Source organism: Schistocerca nitens, chromosome 1, assembly GCF_023898315.1.
Source record: "Schistocerca nitens isolate TAMUIC-IGC-003100 chromosome 1, iqSchNite1.1, whole genome shotgun sequence".
Lineage (NCBI taxonomy): Eukaryota > Metazoa > Arthropoda > Insecta > Orthoptera > Acrididae > Schistocerca > Schistocerca nitens.
This window is the reverse complement of record NC_064614.1, coordinates 854,272,894-854,299,283: the sequence shown is the minus strand read 5'-3', so window position 1 is coordinate 854,299,283 and position 26,390 is coordinate 854,272,894. Positions and strand designations below refer to the sequence as shown.

At 41.5% G+C, this 26,390-nt stretch overlaps 1 protein-coding gene across 1 annotated transcript in view; it reads left to right on the top strand.

Moving 5' to 3' along the window:
* Positions 1-25,181, top strand: part of LOC126209561 (uncharacterized) — an 811,828-nt gene extending 786,647 nt beyond the window's left edge. The window contains exons 10-11 of the mRNA XM_049938895.1: positions 17,347-18,845; positions 23,327-25,181. Coding sequence (XP_049794852.1) covers positions 17,347-18,845; positions 23,327-23,646 — 1,819 coding nt within the window. The 3' untranslated portion in view covers positions 23,647-25,181. The remainder of the gene's footprint in view (positions 1-17,346; positions 18,846-23,326) is intronic.
* The last annotated feature ends 1,209 nt before the right edge of the window (positions 25,182-26,390 follow it).

Here is a 26,390-nt window from a genome sequence, read left to right as displayed (position 1 = left end):
CTGTTTGTAGTAGCTAACCCGCACTCCTATTTTTTTATTCATTATTAAACCTACTCCTGCATTACCCCTATTTGATTTTGTATTTATAACCCTGTAATCACCTGACCAAAAGTCTTGTTCCTCCTGCCACCGAACTTCACTAATTCCCACTGTATCTAACTTTAACCTATCAATTTCCCTGTTTAAATTTTCTAACCTACCTGCCCGGTTAAGGTATCTGACATTCCACGCTCCGATCCGTAGAACGCCAGTTTTCTTTCTCCTGATAACGACGTCCTCTTGAGTAGTCCCCGCCCGGAGATCCGAATGGGGGACTATTTTACCTCCGGAATATTTTACCCAAGAGGACGCCATCATCATTTAATCATACAGTAAAGCTGCATGTCCTCGGGAAAAATTACGGCTGTAGTTTCGCCTTGCTTTCAGCCGTTCGCAGTACCAGCACAGCAAGGCCGTTTTGGTTAATGTTACAAGGCCAGATCAGTCAATCGTCCAGACTGTTGCCCCTGCAACTACTGAAAAGGCTGCTGCCCCTCTTCAGGAACCACATGTTTGTCTGGCCTCTCAACAGATACCCCTCCGTTGTGGTTGCACCTACGGTACGGCCATCTGTATCGCTGAGGCACGCAAGCCTCCCCACCAACCGCAAGGTCCATGGTTCATGGGGGGCATATATATGTATAGGCTTGAAATGATTGCCAATATGGCGCCTCACAACTCTGTACTGAAGGGAGACGGCGCGCGTGTGACGTAGGTGGCGTTGTGCCATCTCATTGGTCAACGCTCAGACGCACGATCAAAATATCTGACGTGCTAGATATTGCTCTGCACGTTCGGAAAGACTCCCGAACGTGCTTTACCACGCTATGACGTCAAAAACTTGGCACGCTCAAATTTCGGTTGCATGGTCCATGTGCCGACGGCTTTACAGGGAGACAACCCAGCAGTCGGATAACGGTAATTTTTATATTTGTAGTACGTGAAGTATCAGTCTCCCGAAACAAACCGGTGCAATTCTCAAAATTTCTAGAGATAATCGTCCACCTCCTTAGCTCAGAGGTCAGCGCTTTCTGACTGCCATGTAGCGTGCTCGGGCTCGATTCCCGGCTGTGTCGGAGATTTTCTCCACTCGAGGACTGGGTATTGTGTTGTCCTCATCATTTCATCATCACTGACACGCAATCTGGCGTGAACGGAAAAGACTTGCAACTCGGCAGCCAAAATGCGCCGGGTTGGGATTCCCAGCAATCAATACCATACGACCGTTTCGTTTCGTTTCACTCTCGAGATAATCGGCTTTGTATTTTTCTGAGGAACTTTAATTCATTAATATCCATTAATATCGGGCAGCGTGGTTCACTAGGTAGTATTAGAGAACGGTAATCGGGTAATCTTTTGGTCACTGGTTCGAATTTCAATATGGCCTTTCTTTTCGTTTCATTTTTCCGTTCAGTTCCAGTACCAACATGATTTAAATGTAAAATCCATCGAATATATTGTAATTAACACAAACCTAAATCATCATATACTGTTACAAATGCACGTTTTTTGTTCCTAATTACGTATCGGACATCCAAAATTACAGTTTTTATTGCAAATATAAATTCTTCATTGTCGATCTTCCATAAAAAAAAAACTGTTAACAGACTTGTAACTATATTTTTCTCATCTACATGATCTTCATCAACAATCTTTTTAAAAATATCCATAATTAAGAAATAATGATTGTATTGTGGGCAGTATGTAATTAGAAACCAGAAGACGTGCATTTTCATGTTAAATGGTAATTAGCACATACCAGATGAATTCTATATTTGAATGCTGTAGGTATTCGAATTGAACGAAATAAATAAAACGAAAAAACAAGACCTTAATGATATTCGAACAGGCAATCAGTTGATTTCTCGATTACTGTTCTGCAACGGTACCAAATTTCTTTTCCTTTTGAGCTTTTATTGTACAGCGTGCAGATTCACTACATCATAATACAGTACAAATACAGGGTGAAAATTGCCTTAATTTTAGTGAGTTAAAGTGGCTCGTAAAACTTCAACATCGGTTTTATCGAGAATTTTTGAGAAATGCACCTAAGTGCTTTGGTTGAGTGATATTTCAGTTCTGAACGTCACGTACCACAAATACAAAAAAAGTACAAAAATTAAGTTGGCAGCCGCTGTTCTTGTTACACCATGGATGAGATATAGACCGTGCATGTTGGTCATAGTCTGACCAAAAGTATCCAGACACGTACGAATGGACGTTAAAATGTACTGTGTCCAACCTTCGCCTCTATGAAAACTTGAACCTCTGCTGGGGACACTTTCGTTGGGGTATCTGAATGTCTTTGGAGCAATTCCATCCTATTCTTCCTTAAGAGTCAAATCGACGAAGAGAGAAATCGACGAAGGGAGATTATACGGTGGTTGCCCAGAAAGTAATGCACCGCTTTTTTTTTTTCCTCAGTCGAAAACAATGCTACGAATGCGAAACGTGACGCATGTATTATTTGAAGTCTCCTGAGTGAGCGCGCCAAGTTTTCGTCACTCCCGACAGATAGCGTAACTGTTGCAGGACAGTTTCAAAATGGCGTCTGTAGGTGATGTATGTTGCAAGCAAATGCCGTTATTGAGTTTCTCACTGCAGAGATAGAAACTGAGGGGAATATTCACAAACGCTTGTGCAAAGTCTGTGGAGCATCTACGTCGACAGAAATACAGTTAGCTAGTGGGCACGGAGGGTGAGGTCATCAGAAGGCGGTTCGGCGGAGCTCCACGATTTGGAGCGGTCCGGGAGCCATGACATGTTGCAGCGAGCTGACGTCGTCATTCACGAGGACAGACGCATTACTACTCGGCATTTGGCGCTACATCTGTCAATCAGCAAAGGAAGTGTGGATGCAATTATCTGCATTCTTGGATATTCTAAAGTGTGTGCAAGAAGGGTTCCGCAGTGTCTAACGGTGGATTACAAATCGCACGGACAAAACATTTGTCTTGATTTGTTGCAACGTTCTGCACCTGAGGGGAAGACCCTCTTGTCCCGGATTGTGACAGGTGATGAAACCTGTGTTTACCATTTTGATGCCGAAACAAAACGGCAGTCGATGGAATGGCGCCATTCCCACTCTCCACAGAAGAAAAAATTCAAAGCAACTGCTTCTGCTGGTAAGGTCATGATCACCGTGTTCTGGGACTGGAAAGGTGTGAGTCTCATTGATTTGATGCCAACAGGCGGTACCATGAATTCAGAAGCATATGTAAACACATTAACAAAACTCAAGACCGCTTCCAGTGACTTCGGCGCCAAAGCACCCCAGGAGATGTTTTGCTGCAACAGGATAAAGCTCAGCCCCACACAAATCTGAGGACTGCTGCACACATCGCAAAACAGGGTTGGACAGTGTTACCCCACCCAACCTACAGTCCAGACCTAACCCCCTCGGATTTCCACTTAAATGGGCCATTAAAGGATACCACTTGTGGAAGATATTTTGAGGACTATGTAGAGGTGATTCACACAGTGAAGCACTGGCTGCGCCACCAGGATAATGATTGATACCGACAGGGCACAAGCACCCTTGTTTCGCGCTGGAGGAAGGCCATAGAACGGGGTGGAATTATGTGAAAAAATAGAGTGTGTAGAAAAACACCATTCTTTCGCGCGTGTGTAATTTTCATTTTGTTCATTAAAGAACTGTTGGGGAAAAAGTTGTGTATTACTTTCTGGGCAACTCTCGTGTTAACGTCCCATCAAGAGTGCAGTCATTAGAAATGGAATACGAGCTAGGTTTGGGGAACGCTGGGGAAAGAAATCGGCGGTGCCCTTCTCAAACGAGCCATCCTGGCATTTGCATGTAGCAGTTTAGCGGAATCACGAAAAATCTAAATCTGGATGGCCAGATGGGGATTTAAATCATCCTCCTCCTAAATGGGAGTCTACTGTGCTAACCACTGCGCTGCCTAGTTTGGTAAACCACACAAGGTGGCGATGTTGGGCACGAGGGTCTTGAGCGAAGTCACGGTTCTGACTCGTCCCACAGATCTTCCATTCCATTCAGGTTGGGACTCTGGGCAGGCCAGTCCATTTCAGGAATGTTATTGTCCACAAACCATTGCCTCGCAGCTTCTGTTTTTTGACAGGGTTCATCGCCATGCTGTTACAAACAATCGTTTCTGAACTGTTTTTATAATATACGCAGTATACAATACTGTACAGTGCTTTCGTAACCTTCCACATTTACTATTTTCTTAAGTGCAGTAAGAGATCTACAACGTATCAATGAAAAATACTCCCATATTGCAACATCACATCCTCCATATTTCACTGTGGTACTACCACATGACGGCAGGTAACGTTCTCCAGGCATTCGCCAAACGCTTCCATCGGACATCCACCTGGTACAGCGTGATTCATCGTTGCAAATCACTCGTTTCCAGTCATCCATTTATACTACCTCAAGTGTCCGCCCCCGGTAGCTGAGTGGTCAGCGCGACTGACTGTCAATCCAAAGGGCCCGGGTTCGATTCTCCGCTCAGGGACTGGGTGTTGTGTTGTCCTAATCACCATCATTTAATCCCCATCGACGCGCAAGTCGCCGAAGTGGCGTCAAATCGAAAGACTTGCACCAGGCGAACGGTCTACCCGACGGGAGGCCCTTGTCACCCGACATTTCATTTTCACCACCTCAAGTGTCGCCTAGCTCTGAATACAGAAATGTGTGGCTTACGAGGAGCTGATCGACCATTGCACCTCATTCTTTTTACCTCCAGGCGAAAAGTCGTTGTACTAGCTGGACTGCTGGTAACGTTTTGGAACTCGCAAATGATTCCTTCCGCAGTGTTCGACGTTCGCTATCCTTCAGTACATGAGATGCTCCTAGTCTTGATTTAGCTGTGTTTGTGGAAGGTAACAGTGAAGAAATCATGGGTAACAGAGGAAATATTCCAGCTGATAGATTACAGGAGGAGGTCCAAAAATGTTCGGTGGAAATTCAGAAGTACAGAAATACAAGTCGCTGAGAAATGAAATAAATAGGAAACGCATGGAAGCTAAGATGAAATGTCTGCATGAAAAATGTGAAGAAATCGAAAAAGATATGATTGTCGGAAGGACCGAGTCAGCATGTAGGAAAGTCAAAACAATCTTCGGTGAAATTAAAAGTAAGGGTGGTAACATTAAGAGTACAACTAGAATTCCACTGTTCAATGCAGAGCAGAGAGCGGATAGGTGGTAAGAGTACATTGATGGCCTCTATGAGAGACAAGATTTGTCTGATATGGTAGAAGAGAGGACTCCATTACAAAAAATGTAGGATCCTGTATTCAAATCAGAATTTAAGAGAGCTATGAAGGACTTAAGATCAAAGAAGGCAGAAGAGATAGATAACATTCCATGAGAATTTCTAAAAATCATTGGTTGAAGTGGCAACAAAACGACTATTCACGTTAGTATGTGGAATATATGAGTCTGACGACACACGATCTGACTTTCGGAAAAATATCCACAGAATTCCGAAGACTGCAAGGGCTGAAAAGTACGAAAATTATCGCACAATCATCTTAACAGCTCATGCAACCAAGTTGCTGACAAGAATAATGTACACAAAAATGGAAAAGGAAAATTGAGGATGTATTAGAGACGTTAGTTTGGTGTTAGGAGAGGTAAAGGCACCAGAGAGGCAATTCTGACGTTTCGGTTGACAATGGAAGCAAGACTAAAGAAAAATCGAGACACGTTCATAGGATTTGTCGACCTGGAAAAAGCGTTCGACAGCGTAAAATGGTGCAATATGTTCGAAATTCTGAGAAAAATAGGGGTAAGCTATAGGGAGAGACGGGCAATATACAGTATGAACATGAGCCGATAGGGAATAGTAAGAGTGGACAACCAAGAACGAAGTGCTCGGATTAAAAAAGGGTGTAAGACAGGGACGTAGTCATTCGCCCCTACTGTTCAATCTGTACATCGAGGAAGCAATGATTAAAACAAAAGAAAGGTTCAGGGGTGGAATTAAAATACAAGGTGAAAGGATATCAATGATACGTTTCGCTGATGACATTGCTATCCTGAATGAAAGTCAGCAAAAACTGCATGATCTGCTGAACAGAATGAACAGTCTTAAAGAGTACAGAATATGGATGGAGAGAGAATGGAAAACAGACGAAAGTAATGAGATGTAGCAAAATGGAGAAAAGCGAAAAACTTAACATCAGGATCGATGGTCACGAAGTAGATGAAATTAAGGCATTTTACTACCTAGGCAGCAAATAAGCAATAACGGATGGAGCAAGAAGGACATCAAAAGCAGACTAGCACTGGCAGTAAGAGCATTCCTGACCAAGCGAAGTCTTCTGGAATCAAATATCTCAATTTGAGGAAGAAATTTCTGAGAAAGTACGTTTGGAGCACACCATTGTATGATGGCGAAAGATGCACTGTGGAAAAACCAGAACAGAAGAGAATCAAAGCATTGAGATGAGGCGCTACAGTCGAATATTGAAAATCAGCTGGACTTATAAGGTAAGGAATAGGGAAGTTCTGCAGAGGAAAAGGAATATGAGGAAAACACTGACAAGGTAAAGAAACAGGTTGATATGACATCTATTAACACATCAGGGAATGACTTTCATGGTACTAGAGGGAACTGTAGAGGGCAAAAACTGTGGACAAAGACAGAGATTGGAATACATCCAGCAAATAATTGAGGACTTATATTGCGAGTGCTACTCTGAGATGAAGAGGTTGGCACAGGAGAGGAATTCGTGATGAGCCGTATTAAACCAGTCGGAAGACTGATGACGCCCCCCCCCCCCCCCCAAAAAAAAAATCATCGCAATAGTATTCTGAGCTTCCCTTGTGGTGTAAAAGCTTTTTACGAAATTGTCTTTTCATTCAACGATCGACAGTTGATATTACGTTTGAAGGTTCATTGACGATATTGATAAGCACACTGAACAAAAAGTTAGCAATCTTCAGTGGACATCACGCTGATGTCATCTGTGCTCGCCTCTAGCTTTGATAATGGCTTCAATTTTCTTCAGGTATGCCATATGTGGTTGAAGGCACTCATTAATAGCCAAATCACGTAGATCTGCCAAATTCGGGGATTTTGATTGCTACGTCTCAGCCGCTGTTCTGGATTGTTCCCAACATTTTCTGGGGGATTAAGGTAAGTGATTTATCGATCCAGTTGACGTGCACCAGGATGCCTGTCTGTTCATCCAGCTAGGTATGTCTCTGTCCAACCCTGTGATCATGGTTGTTCTCATCTTGGAAGATAGTAGTGTCCGCAGTATAGTCATAGAGAGATTGTAAGGGGAAGGGTCAGGGAGAATGTTCAGACAGATGTCCTGTTTCCTATTCACGGTACCGTGAATGAATGAGCGGGCCCAAGTCATGGTAGGACAAACACCTTCGAAACACCTCGGGCCCCAACTGCACGACCTCCGATCACCAACTGCTCAGTGTCTGTATTGTTTGGTCCCATTGAGAAACGGCCTTTTTCTAGGTAACCGGCTACAAATGTCCATTGTGTGGAGTTCAGTTCGCATTGTTCGCTCGGAAATTGATTGCGATGGACCTACATTCGCTGACAGTAGCAGTCCCTCTCGTGTTTGCAACTGATTTTCATTCACAAGAAGTGACACTCTTCACCGGTCTATGTCACTTAGTCTTTTTAAGAACACTATTTTTCCTCTGAGCTACGAGCGGTACACCATTCCTTGTAGGTACGCTGGACAGTCTTGATATAACAGCAGATCGAGCAGCTCCATTTACGGTGTGGTGATGGGTACATCCGGACATGGTAGTCCCGTTCTGCCCTTCTGTCACGCCTGCACGTTGAGTGTCCTTCCCGCACTGAATTCCATTCAACCGACTGGCAAGTACACTACTTCACTGCCATGACTTACAACAGCGGTTGAGGTCCACATTACTACCTGTTACCAGTTCTGCACCATCCACACCGCTCCAAAGCGGCCAGTGTGATCTTTCAAAGGGTAACTAATATTTTTCCCGTCGAGCTTATGTTACAGCGACTTGTAGGTGTTGAATATTACTGTGGGCTATCTCCGATTATAACAGAGCATGCGTGCGGTTAAAGGCGCTGCAGTCTGGAACCGCAGGACCGCTACGGTCGCAGGTTCGAATCCTGCCTCGGGCATGGATGTTTGTGATGTCCTTAGGTGAGTTAGGTTTAACTAATTCTAAGTTCTAGGGGACTAATGACCTCAGAAGTTGAGTCCCATAGAGCTCAGAGCCATTTTTTTGAACAGAGCATGAATGGACCATGTTACAGCAGATCCCTCACGTCTTCACTGCTGAACAAAGAAATGTAACGAAATTGATGTCTATTACCAGGGTCGCCTCGATATCTTTTTCCACACAAGTGATGATTTATTTGTCCCCTCCCCCCTTCCATCAAATACTAATTGGCTTTTTTTGTGCTCTTGGTAAAATCTTTAAAAATAAGTCTAAATGTAGTGATCGTGGCTTTCTTTATTTTCAAAGCAAACAGTACATAGGCATTCTTGAATTTCTGAATGTTATTCCAGAGCGGTAAATACCCTGACGGGAAAGAAATAGCAACACCAAAAAATAACGTAGGGCAATGACATTTTGGGAATTTATTTCTCTACATAACATATTTAAGTGATTAACATTGCAACATCACCGGTTAATGTAAGCACCAGATAAGCGATTGCAAATGTGAAATGCTGTTACGTTAATAACCAATGTAACTGCCAGAACGTTGAATGAATGCAAGCATGCAAATGTTCATGCATTGTGTCGTACATGTACCGGACGTCAGTTTGTGACGTGGTGTTCCATGCCTGTTTTCCTGTCCAGTTCGTACAGGAATTGTTAATGCTGTTTGTGGATGACACTGGTGTCATTGTCCTATAATGTCCCATACGTGCTTGATTGGAGACAGGTCTGGTGATCGAGCTGGCCAAGGCAACATGTCAAAACTCTGGAGAGCATGTTAGGTTACAACAGCGTTTTGTGGACTAACGTTATCCAGTTTGAAATCACCCACTGGAGTGCAGCGCATGAATGGCAGCACAACAGGTCAAATCACCAGACTGACACACAACGTTGAGGTCAGGGTGCATGGGGTAACCATGAGAGTACACCTGCTGTCATGCGAAATCGCACCCCAGACCCAAACTCCATGTGTAGGTCCAGTGTGTCTAGCACGCAGACAGATGGGTTGTAGGCCCTCAAGTGACTCCTTCTAACCGACACACGGCGACAACTGGCGCTGAGACAGAATCAGCTTTCATCGGAAAACACAATAGACTTCCATCCTACCCTCCAATGAACTCTCGCTTGATGCCACTGAAGTCGCAAATGACGGTGATGTGGAGTCAGTGGAATGCACGCTACAGGGAGTCTGGCTCGTAACTATAACTGAATCAACCGATTTGTAACAGTTCGTTGTGCCGCTGTGGTGCCAGTCCTGCCTATATTGCCACTGCACTTGCAGTTGGATACGCCAGAACTATAAGCAGAACACAAAAGGTCATGCCTATCCGTAGTGCCATGTGGCCGGCCGGAGCCTGGCCTTCTTGCGGCTGTATATTCTCGTGACCACCGCTGCCAGTAATCGTGTGCAGTGGCTTGCATTCAGGCCCAGTCATTTTGCGATATCGTAGAAGGAACAGCCAGCTTCTCGTAGTCCTATTACACTACCTCGCGCATATTCAGTGAGGTGTTGATAATGGTATCTTTGCTGCCCTTGAGGCGTTCTTGACTAACCTCAGCCAGTCTCAATAGTAACTAACGCTCAAGACCGTTACAGCGTGTATTTAAAGCAAACCCGATTTCCATCCTAATAGTGGCGCTATTAGCACCACCATTCTTATGCGACTGGCGTGAAGTCTATATAGACTTCATCTTTAAGAGGTAGAAACACGCTTACCAACTTGCGTTTATGTTGCACAGTTCCTTCATAGTGCTGATTTTTTTTTTTCCTGTCGGTGTATTAAAAGCAGAAATAACTAATTTCCACTCATGGTCATCCTGAGATGTTACTGGCGAAGAAAACTGAATTTTGGCATGAAAATGGATACAAATTTATGAACATCACACAGGAATTCCAAACTGCATCAGGATCCACTGCAAGTACTATGACAGTTAGGAGGCTACTCATAAGCCACACATCACGCCGGTAAACGCCAAACGTCGCCTTGCTTGGTGTAAGGAGCGTAACGTTGGACGATTCAACTGTGTAAAAAACGTTGTGTGGAGTGACGAATCATGGTTCACAATGTGACGATCCGATGACAGGGTGTGGGTATGGCGAATACCCGGTGAACATCATCTGCCAGCCTGTGTAGTGCCAACAGTAAAATTCAGAGGCAGTGGTGTTATGGTGTGGTCGTGTTTTTCATGGACGGGGCTTGCACCCCTTGTTGTTTTGCGTGGCACTATCACAGCACAGGCCTAAATCGATGTTTTAAGCACCTTCTTGCTTCCAACTGTTGAAGAGCAATTCGGGAATGACGACTGCATCTTTCAACACGATCGAGCACCTGTTCATAACGCACGGCCTGTGGCGGAGTGGTTACACGACAAGAACATCCCTGTAATGGACTGGCCTGCACAGAGTCCTGACCTGAATCCTATAGAACACCTGTGGGATGTTTTGGAACGCCGATTTCGTGCCAGGCCTCACCGACGACATCGTTACCTCTCCTCAGTGCAGCGCTCTGTGAAGAATGGGCTGCCATTCCCCAAGAAATCTTCCAGCACCTGATTGAATGCGTGTCTGCGATAGTGGAAGCTGTGATCAAGGCTAAGGGTGGGCCAACACTACACTGAATTCCAGCATTACCGATGGAGGACACCGCGAACTGGTAAGTCATTTTCAGCCAGGTGTCCGGATACTTTTGATCACGTAGTGTACGTCTCCATCCATACTCTGCAGTCTACTGTGAAGTGTATAGCAGAGGGTACGTCCCAATGTACCAAGTATTGGGGCTTTCTCCTATTCCATTCACATAAGGAGCACGGGATGAAGGATTGTTTAAATGCCTCCGTGCGTGCTGTAATTAGTATGATCTTGTCCTCACGATCCCTATGGGAGCGATACGTAGGGGGCTGGAATATATATCTAGGCATCATTCTAAGCTGGTTCCTGAAATTTTGTAAGCTGACTTTTTCGGGATAGTTTACGTCTTTCTTCAAGATTCTGTTAGTTCAGTTCTTTCAATGACACTCTCCTGCATGTCAAACAAACCTATGACCATTCGTGCTGCTATTCTCTGTATACGTTCAGTCGTCCTTGTTAGTCCTGTCTGATACTTGAGTAATATTCTAGGATAGGTCGCATGAATGATTTGTAAGCAATCTACTTTGTAGAATGATTACATTTGCCTAGTATTCTATGAATAAACCAAAGCCTGCTACCTTCTTTACTCACAACTGAGCACATGTGATCATTCTGTTCCATGTCCCTATGGAGTGTTACTCCTGGGTATTTGTACGAATTGATCGATTCCAACAGTGACCCACTGACGTTGTAGTCATAAGATATGACCTTTTTTCGCCTTTTGAAGTGCACAGTTGTACAATTATGAACGTTTAAAGAAAGTTACCAATCTTTGCACCACTTTGAAATCTTGTCAAGATCTGGCTGATATTTGTGCAGTTGCTTTCAGACAGTACTTCATTTGAGGTATCTGTAACATCTGCGAAAATTCTGAAGTTACTGTTTGTGGGGCGGCTGGTGGAATTTATGTTGTTATTTAAAATGTAGAATGTTTTGTAATGTAAATGCATTTCCCGGCCGATGCACCAGTTGTGGGGCGGCTGGTGGAATTTATGGTGTTACTTAAATGTAGAATGTAATGTAGAAAAGATGCATTTCCCGGCTGATTAGCAACATATGTGGGGCGGCGGGTGGAATAAATGTTGTTATATAATGTTCCTATTATTTATTTAATGCTGTTGTTTGCCATTCTCAACACTGGCTCTCTAACTACAATATTGGCAACCAGAAAGTGATTAGCAAAACGTGAAGCCTGTAATTAGAATTCCTAGTGCCCACTTCATCTGAGAAATACACTTATAGCTATGGCTTATAGCTCTGAGGAATTAGGACATTGTCTGGGATTCACAATCAAAAACGATTCTGTCTAAAATGTTCACTATATTCTGAAAGTCACAGACCAAAAAAGAATCCACACAATCCAACTAACAGAGCAGTTCAGAGTCTAATGCGCTGATGCAACTATAACTGTTCAAATTAACTGTTTAAGTGAATGCTCGCCATAATTTGATGATAATGTTCATCAAACGCCACGCTAAATAATGGTAGAGTGTCTGTCCCGCGGCGGCACGTGAAAATACGACATACACAAACTGAAGATAGATCATTAAAGTCATCCCAGAATTAACACTTCACTCGAAAACGATTTCATGGTTACGCGTATCCCGAGTAACTTATTACGGCATCCGAGGCTGTTTATAGCAATGATACCGACGCGACGCGACTCCCGACACAGGTGGTGCGCTAATCAGCGTCTGGAGAGAACTGGGGCCTTACTTCCTCGCGCAGCGTTCTTATATATAAAGCCGCGGTGCGGACGGCTAAGGGAACGCCTGATCAAATCGGCTCTCCCGACTAGCCACTGGGCTAGTAATCGAATAAATCATTGCTTCCTTTGCTGATGGCCGATGAAGTTCTCAATTTAAATGTGCAATCAGCACACGGGTAAGTGTAGTGGACTGACAAGGCAGCCAGTCCACAGTGACGGGTAGCCGATAGGCACACGTACACACACGCCGACTGGCGCGAAGTCTGGAACAGGATACGTGATGAATGTGATAAAGAAAAGAACGTAGCTACTAGAACACTTAACTTTTATATCGCCCTTTGGTATACAGCATTCTTGATGATACAAGTGAGACTCTTTAGATTCATGAAGTAACTAATGGCGCCTTGCTAGGTCGTAGCCATTAACTTAGCTGAAGGCTATTCTAACTGTCTCTCGGCAAATGAGAGAAAGGCTTCGTCAGTGTAGTCGCTAGCAATGTCGTCGTACAACTGGGGCGAGTGCTAGTACGTCTCTTGAGACCTGCCTTGTGGTGGCGCTTGGTCTGCGATCCTGACCATGGCGACACGCGGGTCCGACATGTACTAATGGACCGCGGCCGATTTAAGCTACCACCTAGCAAGTGTGGTGTCTGGCGGTGACACCACAGTAAGTAATCATAATAAAAGTCTGATGCGGCTAAGTCAAATATTTTGGGCGAGAGAATTAATTTAATTACACTACACGCAGTAGACGAGCTCTGAACTTGCCCTTTGGAAATACGCTATCGCTATAGTTTTATAGTTATTCAATTGAAACTTCTCACATCTTTATGATTATAGCGGATCTCCCTTCTACTTAAACATCCTAGCCTTATTTATTTGCCTACTTAATCTATCTTGCTTCCTTAATTTTTAAGACAAAAACCAGAAAATTATGAATTTCAACTAAAATTTTAATTTGTGAGATCCAAAATACTGTTTCTACTAAATTAGTATAAAAAAGGAATCTAAATATAAATTTTTAAGTTTCTAGCTCTTTTCTGTTGCGCCAATGATTTTTACAGAAAAATGTCCAATTTTCGAAAATGGTTAAAGTTATTGAACTGATATTCAACACATATTGATTTAGTATTACTCCTGACATGCTAGAAACGTTTCAGGTTATTTACTTGATTTTTAAAGTACTGCGCAACATTTATGACGTCAGAGCTAGTTACAGCGGACTAGGCTGGCGCGCAATGGAAAGACTGATGAGAATTTGATAAGGCGTGAGTAGACTGCTTCCCTACATGTTCATATTGTCCGCAGGCCCATTAAGATACAAGGGACATTTTATAAGTCATGGCAACTATTGTATGTTGTGCCAATGTCTAGCATCACCATAATTGCAGTAAATACATTCGAAAGCCCCGGGGAAAACATTACAGAAGTCAAGACACATTGCGACCGCATGCGGGGTTGGCTCAGTACAAGCACCTGAAACATTCAGTGTGAGATTGTATACAATTTGGATCCTTCCCTAGTCACCAGACCTCAGTCCATGCGACTTCGACCTCATCTCACAACGGAGGAAACCGTTGCATGGGAGGCGCCTTGCAAACAGGGCAGATATCCTCACGACATGTCAGTGACAGATGGCACACATTGATGGCAATAGAAATGGCGTTCATCGCCTCCCCTATCAGTGGCAAAGCTGTGTATATGCACTGGAGGATTATTTTGAGGCACAGTAGTTGAAAAAATGGCTCTGAGCACTATGGGACTCAACATCTTAGGTCATAAGTCCCCTAGAACTTAGAACTACTTAAACCTAACTAACCTAAGGACATCACACACACCCATGCCCGAGGTAGGATTCGAACCTGCGACCGTAGCAGCCCCGCGGTTTCGGACTGCAGCGCCAGAACCGCTAGACCACCGCGGCCGGCACAGTAGTTGATTTTGATTCATTTTTATTCGTGCACAATGAATTTACACAGAGTTCCTACGCCTATGTTACAGTTGACCGAGACTTCCTTTACTGGAACGGTATTTTCTATTGGCATTCTGATACACACTGATGTACCGGTTCAATGCGCAGCGTGGAATTCTCATGTTGTCGCACAGTCGCAAGAAATACCATAGTCGCTTTGACTTGTGGGACGACCCTCGTATAACAAAAATAGCAAGAGACCCAACACGCTTCAGTGAGGTACACACGAAATTACCTGTAGAATAACCGATGAGTCTCAATCTAAAATAACTTGCTGCATTCTCCATACCAAGAAATCCTCAATCCAGTCACAGATTTCGCTTGACACCTCATATAATCGTACTTTTGACAATAATGAATCAAATGATTTTCGGGAATTGTCGCTTGGGCCGTATACCGGTCTTGACTGTTGCTCAGAAATATTTCTTTTCTGTTTAATGTAGAATCCATTGCCTCACCCTAGTACATCAGCTAATATAATGTCACAGGGCACAGAGCTTAGCGATACTGCTGGAACATTGTCACTAGACTCTCTAAAAAAGTTAACTGAGTTGACTGTCCTTAGGTTGATGAGTGGTACAACATATTTGCTCATACTGTTAACAGGATTAGAACCTGTTTAAGAGTAATTTAGGTGAGTGGTTGTATCGTATAGGAAATACTAACACTGGTTGTAAAGCTGTTCCCAATATAAGCTGCTTCGAATGTCTGCGTAGATGTGTGGACTTAGATTCAATGGGAACTGGGGATAATAGAATAACCCTTATGAAACTAAAAAAAAAAGACTTCACGGTTAAATAAAACGCAGTGGTAGCCAAAATAAACATAGTCTACTCGACAGCGCATTTTCGCACAAATCCTGCTGTTGGATAACATGTCTGTTGCTCCACCCTGTGCATAGAAACTTGCTTGACTTCTACTGTCAACGTGCTGGTCCACAATTTTCTGCTTAAAACTGTTGCCACTCTTGGAAGGAGGGTCTTTTTGAGAATGTCCGTTGTTCTAGAAATATTCCTGTGACCACATTCTGCAACTTTCAACAGTTGCCAAGTATTCTCAACTGGGATTCATGCCAACAGATACCACCAGCCATTCTGTTCCTCTCTAATGAAGCACGGTGGTCTCAGAGTGGGCGCGTGCTCGCCCATTTTCGTCTTGAAGGACGAGCCCATCATAGAAATGTCAACTTAGTGCCGGAAGACAAGTTTGTGGCTAGTGTCCAGATACCGCACAGCCCTTAAATGCTCCCTGATAGTAATAAGTGGCGTCCGTCATTACTTGATAGTGGCCCAAAGCAAGAGACGTGCGCCTCCCTGCTCAAGCCGTTAGACTGCATGTCTGAGACAAGCATCGGTAAATTACTATCTTCACAGTCTTCTACGACAATCGTCAGGCATCATGCAAACCCTGAATTCATCTGTGATGAGAGCCCAACGCCACTGAACCAAGGTCAATAGAAGGTATTCCGTTGTTCAACATCTTTCCTCACCATGGCGCTGGGAGACTCGTATTGTTATTTCTAACGAACTCCTGGAAGCCAAATTGACCTTAAGAGACGGCTGCGTGCTGGCTGTGTTGACACAGCCCTCCCAGTTATTTCTAAAGAGGCAGTGCACAGTTCTGTTGCATTCACTATTCCCATACTACGAGTCACTAGGTAACAGTCATCAATTGATGTTGCCCGTGACTATTAAGGGGTGATACAAACTGAAAGAGGCTCTGTGGTCTTCATGAGGTGATTTTAATTATGTTAAAACTGGGCCTCTGTCTGAGATAACAATGTTCTTTAGTCACGGTGACTACATCCAACTGAGGGGCACCCATATATCGTTATTTCCCTGTCAGTTTAACGATGATTCTAAAGACGAGAGATTTTATATGTACTTGGCTAAAACTGTAGACTTCGAGGAACATTCTGAAACCACAAGACAAATGGAATCGATTCGTCTTCCTCGAACTTTAGTTGAATATACCCGAAAGAACGTTGTAACTATGCAACAGGCATCAGGGATTTGGCACGGAAATGGCTGCTGCTGGGTCACTGCTACCCAAACACAATGGTCTCCAGCACCAGTAGAGCTGGGTCCTAGTCTCATGAATTTCAACAAGGTTCTCATGCAGAAGACGCTGGAGCGCACTGGCGTGAATGGAACAAGGAACACCAGGAATACTCCCATAACGCTGCACAGGCAAATTCTTGAAGATGCAGGAGTTTCACTTTCGCCATGTATGTTGATAGAAAAATAGATCTAAAATATGACCGACCTAGGTGAGTTGTTGCGACAGGAGAGAGTGATCAGCATAATATCGCCCAATCCTCATTGAGTGTCAATTGATAACAAATGGTGTGGATGTTGCATGCTATTAGGATGGAGGTGTCAAAATTTGTTGCCTGTGGGCATGGATATGGCAGTGTATTTAGCAGGATGTTTCCTTTATTTCCTGATCACACCAAAAAATCACTTGGGCTTGAAAACTTTTGTCTGAAATGCGTTCCCACCTGTCATTACCCATTGTTCGGACACTGGGCAGTCCCACAGTGTATGTTTTCATGTGTGTTGAATGCCACAATTGGGTTCATTCGATGCTCATATGCTGACCGTGAGTAGATAAATCGAATTTGGGCTCTGTCTTGCAAGAAAGTATAAGAGGCCAGGCAGTCGAGATACGCTTTACCTCTAGACAACTTCTTGTATCAGAAAGAAAAGTCTTTATCTCTTGTGCCCATAGCCGAACGAATCATATTGCTCTTGTTGAATATTTAAACAGGAATTTTTAATTTCAGTTGAAAATGCCTTTTATAGGTCTAAAAATTTGTCTCGTTTGTTTGCAGTTCGGTGGACGATGGTTTTCCAGTGGGACGTAGAAGCTCCAGTCGACACCACCATCACCATCATATGCAGCAGGCACACGGTCAGCCAGGCTCACGGAATTCGAGCGAAAAGAAGAGGCCTTCTCGGTGCTCTGTGCGTCGCTCTGCGAATAGCAGCATCAGGGAGAGACAGCACGAATCTGATCACGACCGGGACCGTGAAAGAGAGTGGCCCAGTGCTGGGTTGAGAACAGGTGCTGCTGGGTCGCCATTACCCAAACATAATGGGTTGCATCACCAGCAACAGGCGCAACCACAGCAATACACCGAAAGATCAGCCGACGTACAGCTGGGTCCCAGTGTCATGAATCTCAATAAGGTCCTCATGCAGAAGATGCTGGAGCGTACTGGTGTGACTGGAACAAGGAGCGCTGGAAATACTCCCATAAGCCTGCGCAGGCGAATTCTTGAAGGTGAAGGAGTACCACTTTCGCCATCCAGGCTGATGAATAAAAATATTAGACCACTGCATCCCATGAATTGTAACACTGGTGCCAATGGGAACTGGAACCAAGATGTCTCACCTAAGATGATTACAGATGTATACTGCTCCCCTCAGAAACAGCGTTCAAATTCCGTTAGCTCCACAGCCAGACGAAGCGATACTGGCTGCGGAGGTATCTACGGTGGAGGAAACGGCCTGCGCAATGGTGCACGAGGCAATGCCAATTATTTGGCGACATTTTCATCTGAGATGGCACTTGTGGAAGCAGACAAAGAAGCGGACCGTAAATATAGGGAGTTAATCCTAGAAGCAGAAAATATTCTGGTCAGCATGAAAGGAGGTATAATGGATAAAACTACAAATTTCATGCTTCCAAAACCTAAACCATATTTCTTGAACTCAAATTATCTCAATGACAATTGTCCCAGAACCAAACCACCAGCAATGCTTAAAAATTCTGCTAATGAAGAAACGACAGTATTAAATTCTGGCTCCAGAAATGAATTGAGGTCACCACCAGAAATTTTAAGATCACGTACAACCTCACCAAAACGAATTGTAGAGAATCACAATGAAGATCAAGATTTGCAAAATGGTAACACATTTTCGATGACAGGAGAGGACTCATTCAAGCGACATAAAGAGCCAGACAAAATCCTAGCCAGCCCAAGGAAGAGACAGAACAGAAATATCAGAAGTATGCCAGTGCAAGGATCCAGTTCATCTGAATCTGATGGCTCCTCAACCCCACATCAGGAAGATGTAACTTTCTCGCCAAAGATACCAGTTTCTGCCAGCACTAATAATTTTCAGAGACCTGCTCTGACAACATTCCGCTCTATTGATATTGGAAATGCAGCTGATGGGTCTAGATACTGCCCACAAAGTGAACCTGTCAAAAGGAAGGTATACACATGCAGTGCAACATTTGACAGACTGCAAAAGTCTTTAGAAAAAAGCCAGCATACATCTTTCAGGCAAAAAAGCGGTTCTGCCAAAAATACTACCAATGAAGGTAAGTGTTTTATCATATTTAAAAATAATAATGTGGGGAAAAATTAGAATATGTGATAACTTAATTCAGCTTTTGGATTGCTTGTTTGTAATAAATAGGGAATGAAAATAACAACACAGACGATCCATGTATTCTGAACTCTCTTATAGATGTTTTTTGTGTGTATGTTTGTGTATGTGTAGTTTTATGTGAATGTTAACTTTACTTGTTCCTCAATGTATAGTTTCCGTGTGAAGTCTCTAAACTGAGATGACAGGATCTGTAAATAAATATTTTATGACTATGGCATCTGGCAAACACAACACTGAACTCAGTTAGTGACTACCTCAATGATCTCATTCATAAATGGATGTGATCCAGAATTTGTCAACTCCTCAGCAAAATAGCAGGGAGACACTTCACTCACAATCTCATGCTACATTGGAGTTTGATTGACCACCCATGTTCTCTGTCAGCACAGTGACATTTGACAGAAAATGATTAATCACATCAACAGTAACCTTATAAGAGAATGACACTGTTGTTATCTGCAAGTCCTCTTTTCTGTTAAGTCTTTTTATTTTTGTTTAGAACATGTTTATTGACAAGATCCAGCATGATGTAATCCTGCTATGGAGTTTCAACAGAATGCAAAAGAAAAAAGTGAAAAACTCGGTAAGAAGTAGGAAACAGTGTGAAACAAGACACACACAACCAAATCACTCTCATCCATTGCTCCATAGTCCAGGTTTTCACATTTTCCTGTTGAAGGACATTTGCATCACTGTTAAGTGGTTTTGGAGTTTCAGCTCACTCTAAAAAGCCTCATTATGGAGCTCCCTTTGTATTTTGTAGTGTTGAGTTGGTGCTGACAGAGTTCGCAAGTGTGGTATTAAGTTCTACAGTTACTTTAGTGGCTATCGTCCCCTTATTTTTCGTCACAATTCTCTTCAATGATCATCTGTCATGATCACTCAATACACATTTTTGGCCCTGTTATGACTCAGCAAATGATGTTTTTCTGCTTTCCCTGTATATCATATAAATCTTCAATATTGTGCCACTAGAAACACCAAACACTTTTGCTCACATGAGCATCAACAATATGCCTATGTTCAGGTTCAATTAGCTCCTACATAATTCACTTAGTACTACTACACAGAACACGACTGACACTCTTAATGTATTGAGGATGTTGCACAGGTGTCATTCATGGTCTAATAAACAGCAAAATGTGCAGACTTGGCTAGAATCTGCATTTATCTTCAAGCACACATTTCCCACGGTGTTTCCATATTTTTGTCCAGTGCACATTGTTCATCAAAGCTGTTAGAAACAGTTCATCAGAGTGGCTAAAAAAGGTGTTAATATGTTTATGTTCAGTTATCTCTGTCACTAAGGGACAGCTGTATGAATCTGGAATGTTCTTGGAATAGCACAGGAACCATATTGCACCAGTGTGAGACAACACCTAACTGGAGTATAAACTGGGGATAAGCTGTCCACTGATTTTGGACTGGATCTGAGAGGTTACCTGGAAAAAGACTTTTTTATGAGTGTGTAAAAAACAGCTGTAAAAAAAACTGGCCAGGTGCGGGTAGGACTCATGCACTGAGGCTTCCATACAAACTTCAGTTATGTGTAGGCCCTATAGACAGATAATCCATTCTGGGAATCAATGATCTTGATGATTTTTGCCTGTCATTGACACAGATACTGGTAAGATATCAATCCGAGGGATTTCAAGATTTTCAAGAATATTTTACTTTCAGGTTTGAAGTCAGATAACAAATGACAAAAGAACTTTTTCATGTGATATAAATATGAATTCACAGTTTTCGGATTTTTTCCTTTATTCATACTGTGAAACCTTCCTCCTTGCTAAATTTCATGATTCCACGTCAAGGGGAAGTACCAAATAGACTTTAATGAGCGAATTTGAGAGTGCCAGTATCAAAACATGACATAAAGGACCATATTTTTGATTGGATTGACTTAAAAGCTTAAAATTATTACACCATCAGAGAACTGTAGACCTCAGTAAGCAACATAAATTTCAACTTATATGACTCCGCAGGTTTCGAACAGATGGACAGGCAAGAAAATGATCTTTGATTCCGTTTTACCGATTGAGGTAGGTCCTACGGAACAGTAAAGATGGAGAGTTTTTCACCAGAAAGAAAAAGAATAAAAAAGTGGCACACAGACACAGTGATTTTGAAGAATACATGTATTCAAAAACTGCAGTTAGATTTGGCTGTCGAACGATTCTGTTTTTTGTTATTTCGGCTGTGTAAAAGAAACAAGTGCAGCGCATTTGACTGATACATACATCTCCATCTGTGTCTGAGAGAATATTCTACCCCTGGCATGTAGGCTGCCCTACACTACAGGTGTTTGGCACAGGTAGTATTGGCATGACTTCCAGGGACTTCAGGTGCAGATGGGCAGAGTGGGGACAGGGGAGAGGAGATGGATAGTGACAGAGGGGATGGATGTGGCGGACAGAGAGAAGGGAGGAAGAGGAGGAGATACGTAGAGAAAGAAGGAAGGTGGTGTGTTTTGAGGGTGTATCAGCTTGCCTTGCAGGGGATGGGACTGGACAGGGCTGAGCAGAGGGGGAGTGGGAGAGAAGAATAGTGAGACAGAGAGGGGAGGGTGATATGGACATTTCGAGAAGGGATAGGAGGGGGTGATGGACATAGAAAGTGTGGAGGAGGATGAGATGAATGGAGATGGATAAAGACGAGTGAGGAGAGAATGTGGACATGGAAGGGGAGGAGGGGAATATGCAGGTGGAAGGTATGCATATTGGAAAGGAAGATGAGGAAGTAGGAGATTGACAGAGAGAGGGGTAGGAAGATATGACCAGAGAGAAAGTGACTGAGGTGATGGAAAACTTGTGGGGGTGGGGGGGAGTGGGGAGAAGGAGATGGACAGATATAGGTGGTAGAATGAGGTAGATGGAGACAGGGGACAGAAAGAGACAGACACAGAAATGAGGCTGGAGGAGATGTATACAATAACTGTGCCAAATGTGTACGTGAATGAAGCTATAGGGATAAGGCTAGCGGATTAAAATATTTATGAAGTAGCTATCATGATTATTGCTGTGGATTAGGTGGGAATAATTAATAGCACTTTGATTGACAGAAATAGTGTAGCAGAACACGAGCATAAAAGCTTTAAGTTAAGACAAGAAACAAAGAACTTGCCAGCTACCTCATCCTCCCTCCCATAGCTACATTACACAAGCCAAAGTTAGGTTTACGGTGGGGACAATTCATCTAACATCTTGCTGACCTAAAACAACAACAGAAAACAGAAACATCCAGCTGAGATAAAACAACAGATAACAGGATGGATGAGTCATATGTTTAAATTTATCTCAGAAGTTTAAAATGAGTTATGGCAATTCTTCGCAAATACTGGCAACTGTTATTTTTATTCATATGTGTATGAATATTATTATTACTATTATATTTATTATTAATGACCACCATTTTCCATTCGCAAGAATTGAAAAAGTGTATTAAGAATGGATGTATGAACAGAGGCTTACAATTACAAATTTTATGTTATTTAGGTCTCCTATTGCTGTTTTCGTTCATTATTCATAGTCCATGGGAAACTTCTATTATTTGTGTAACACCTCTGAATTGTCAGACAATAAGTTTTTCTCAGTGTTCTCCTGTGTTAGAGAAGCTCTGAAAAGACTTCTGAATTTGTGCCTTGAACAATTCAGAACAACATTTTCGTGAAGTACTTACTACTTCACTGTAACTGCCGCATAACATAGAATTATAAATACAACAGAAGCTACAACAGATTATTTCACTATATTTACCTTGAAAGGCATCATAATCTAAGTGATAGCAGTGTCCTTCCACTGTAAACTTGTATTATCTCATATATTATACTATGCATTGCAAGTAATTACTATACATGGGGAACCACTTGTTTGCAATCTTTGTTACTTTTGCTGGGCATAATATTGCCTTCTTTCATCTTTTGGTGCATCAAATTTCAGCTTCAGTTATTTCCAAATCTACATGCCATTGTTAGGGAATTGAAAATCTAACATGTTTCCCCATGTTTTATTCTGAAACACTTGATTTACCCCTTACTGGTAAAACAACAAATATCAGATCCTTCATTTAACTGACATCAAGGTAAGAGTGTTGTATCACATTTAAACAAAGCTTTAAAGCTGGATAAAATGGTAATCATTAACTTTGTCACCAGATGTGACACTGTCCAATCACTTTCTTTCCACAAAGTTGTCTTAATATACAACATGCCGCCACTGCTGGCATCCAATGTATCATTTAGGTAAATATTCCATTATGAGTTTAATATTTCACTGCTAGTATAGTTTTTGATCTCTTTTACTTACTGTAGTTTCATTGCCATTTACTTTTCATAAATAAAACTCTCACCATTGTGTATTATTTAACAATGTTTGTACTTATAATTGTCAAGAATTTTGTTTCTAATCTTAGCAGGAGAAAAGAGTGGGCGTGAAAGCTTAAAAGAGAAGTTAGAACAATTGCGGAAAGAACGTCTTGAAGTTGAAGCAAAAGTGCGAGAGGCACAAGAAGATGAAAGGAGAAGATTTGATGACAAAAGGCAGTTCTCTCTGTTACGGCGCCAGATGCTTGTACATACAATTGAAGGCCTGAAGAAAAGTCTTGAGGACCAATCAGCTAAACTTCAGGAAACTTACCAGCCAGATATTGAAGTACCTGTAAGTAACAGGAGGCACTCAAGCAGCAGTATTGGCTTGCAGCAGGAGGCAGACTGCATTAAAAATGATCAGTAGCAAAGCTAATGAATAAGGAAGGAATGTGCAAATATAGCACCTAAAGTATCATTATAGTGCCCTATGAAGGGCTTCTTATGAGACTGATAAACTGGTTTATGTGTTAGAAGCTATCAAAAACTCCCCATTTGAGTGTCGAATTAAAAAAAATATGTTTATTCAATGGGAGCAACAGAAAGTGTCTTGAGCAATTCTATTTTGATATCTAAGCGTCACAATAATATGAAGTCATGAGCTTCTGGAAGTTATGCATATTCCTTTTTTTTTTAATAATTGATAAATGTGGACAATGCAAATGACTATAATTGATGTTCAGTTGTGTAAAAGAATGTATTTATGTATATATATATATATCACTCAAGAAGCAATTGGTAAATAAATATGAGAGACTGTTGGCAGTGCTCAAGCACAGTAAATATGCAATATTCCTGAGGCTGTATACTCTATAATTGTTATCCAGTATAAAGTGGTTTCCACTAAAAGCATAGAAGTTTTATAGAACACAGTGAACCTCCTGTAGAATTTCACAACAAGTAAATTAACAAATTGCATTGGTTCCAAGTGATGTCTTGTACAATAATGAATAATGAGGTAGAAATAGAAATAACTTGCCCATTCAAGATGTGTTGACAAAAAGTTTATATCTGAATTTGGACAAAAATGTTAGTTAACCTAAAACCTGCTTGAGAAAATTGTAAACCTTTTGTTAATCAGACATAAAATTTGCAGCTATTGTCTTATTTTTAACAGCATCTTAATACTGATATACTGAATTGGGCAAATGATGAATATTATTTTTCTTATATTAAGCTGTAGAAGTATTCCATGAATGTTTGTAGTCCCTAGAATGTATAATATTCCTCTAGGATGGGAAGAAAAATGATATATGCATTGGCAAGGAAAACAGTAGCTGTCAAATCTTAACTAGGAGAAACCTGTTAACCAAACCACAATATCTACAATGCTAGAATGACAGAAAAATGTCATGTAGAAAATATTAGAATAATAAAACTTAAAATAGCATCTCCCAGATAGCTTTGTCATATAGATTGTGGTAGAAACAATATGTTTGTTAGACAATTGTGTCAATATGCAATTAGCAGCTGTTTTCCAATAGAGTGTCTCATTTATGTAACTTCCTGCTGTGAACAAACTACAGGTACTATCATCAACCTTTGGCACACTTTTTTCCCGAAATATTTACAGATTGGTTCACTTCAAATAACAATCTGTGTACCACTTTAAAACTGTGTCTTCAGAAAAGAACCAAAGCAATTACTTACATGAATCTTTATAGTTTGTATCTATGAAAAGATCTACTGAAATACCAAAGAAATAAGTTGGTAAGAAAAGTTTATGATAATATTGAAGAGGGTTTCTATTACAGTGCTCTGGCATAGTGAAGATATGGCTGTGTGCAGAAAATGTAGTTACTTCAGTTTTCTGTTTTTGTATTTTGTTTCATTTTATGTATGGAAATATTATTTATATGACAGTTTTGTTAACAAAATGAAGTTTCATCTGATATTTTGAAACTGAACTTTGTAAATAAAAGATATTAAGTTATGTTTTCCTTTTGTATGCATATCCTTTACTACTGTATTTATTTCATATGATACTGAAGTTATTTAATATGCACAAAGGATTGTGGCAATCTAATCACAATGTTGAATACTGCCTCATACCTATGAAATATTACAGGAAATTATTAAAAACAAACAAAATCTGAAGCTCTTTCAGTTTGCGGTAGAATATCCATTTATTGTGCAAAAATACATGTCTTTAAATGAAACCACTAGTTAATTAGGTCTGATTTAATTACTAGTACTTAATTATTTAAAGACCATAAATCAAAAATAAAAATCAGTGTTCTAGAATAACTAGAATTTGGCACTTGAGGTTCCTTCACAACATACCAAAATGGTAATAAAGTGTTCAAAGAAATTACACACAACAGAAGTTAGACAACAAAGATATCCAGAATCCTGGATCATAGGAAACACTTAAGAAGGCACTGGGATCAAAGTTATAAATGAAATAATAGCAAAATATAAAGGATGTAGAGTAAGTAACAAGTGAGAAATAGAGGAAGGAAAAATGAGGTTATTATTAAATACAAATATAATCACATGAAAGAAGAACTACACAATATGAACTGTAACAATAAGTGGGGTGAAGGGTTCCTTGTTGACAAGTTTCAAAGCAAAGGGAAGATAAGGTACAATGAAATGACAGGTGTTAATTATGGTCTATCCAGAAATGATAGCAAAATTAATCACATCACTATTAAGCCTTAATTGTGAAGACTTAATTTTTTTTTGCATGACTGTTCTTGATTGCACAGCCAAATCACCAGAGTTGTAGTGTCAGCTACTACCTTTGGACATATTAATCTGATATTGCATTTACTTATTACTGTTACCATTCTGACTTTTCTATTCTATTATTTAAGCAGGACATACATGTTGCACACAGAGTTCATTAAAGACTAAATTTAACTTGGACTTCACCATTTATTTTATTTTATTATCTCTATCTCTCTCTCTCTCTCTCTCTCTCTCTCTCTCTCTCTCTCTCTCTCTCTCTCTCACACACACACACACACACACACACACACACACACACACACACACACACATACAAACAAAACACAATGAATCTTGATTACAAAAATCATGGAGTAACAACTTCTTTTGATAAATTCCAAAGAATAATAATGCTGAAACTTGAAACTTCCTGGCAAA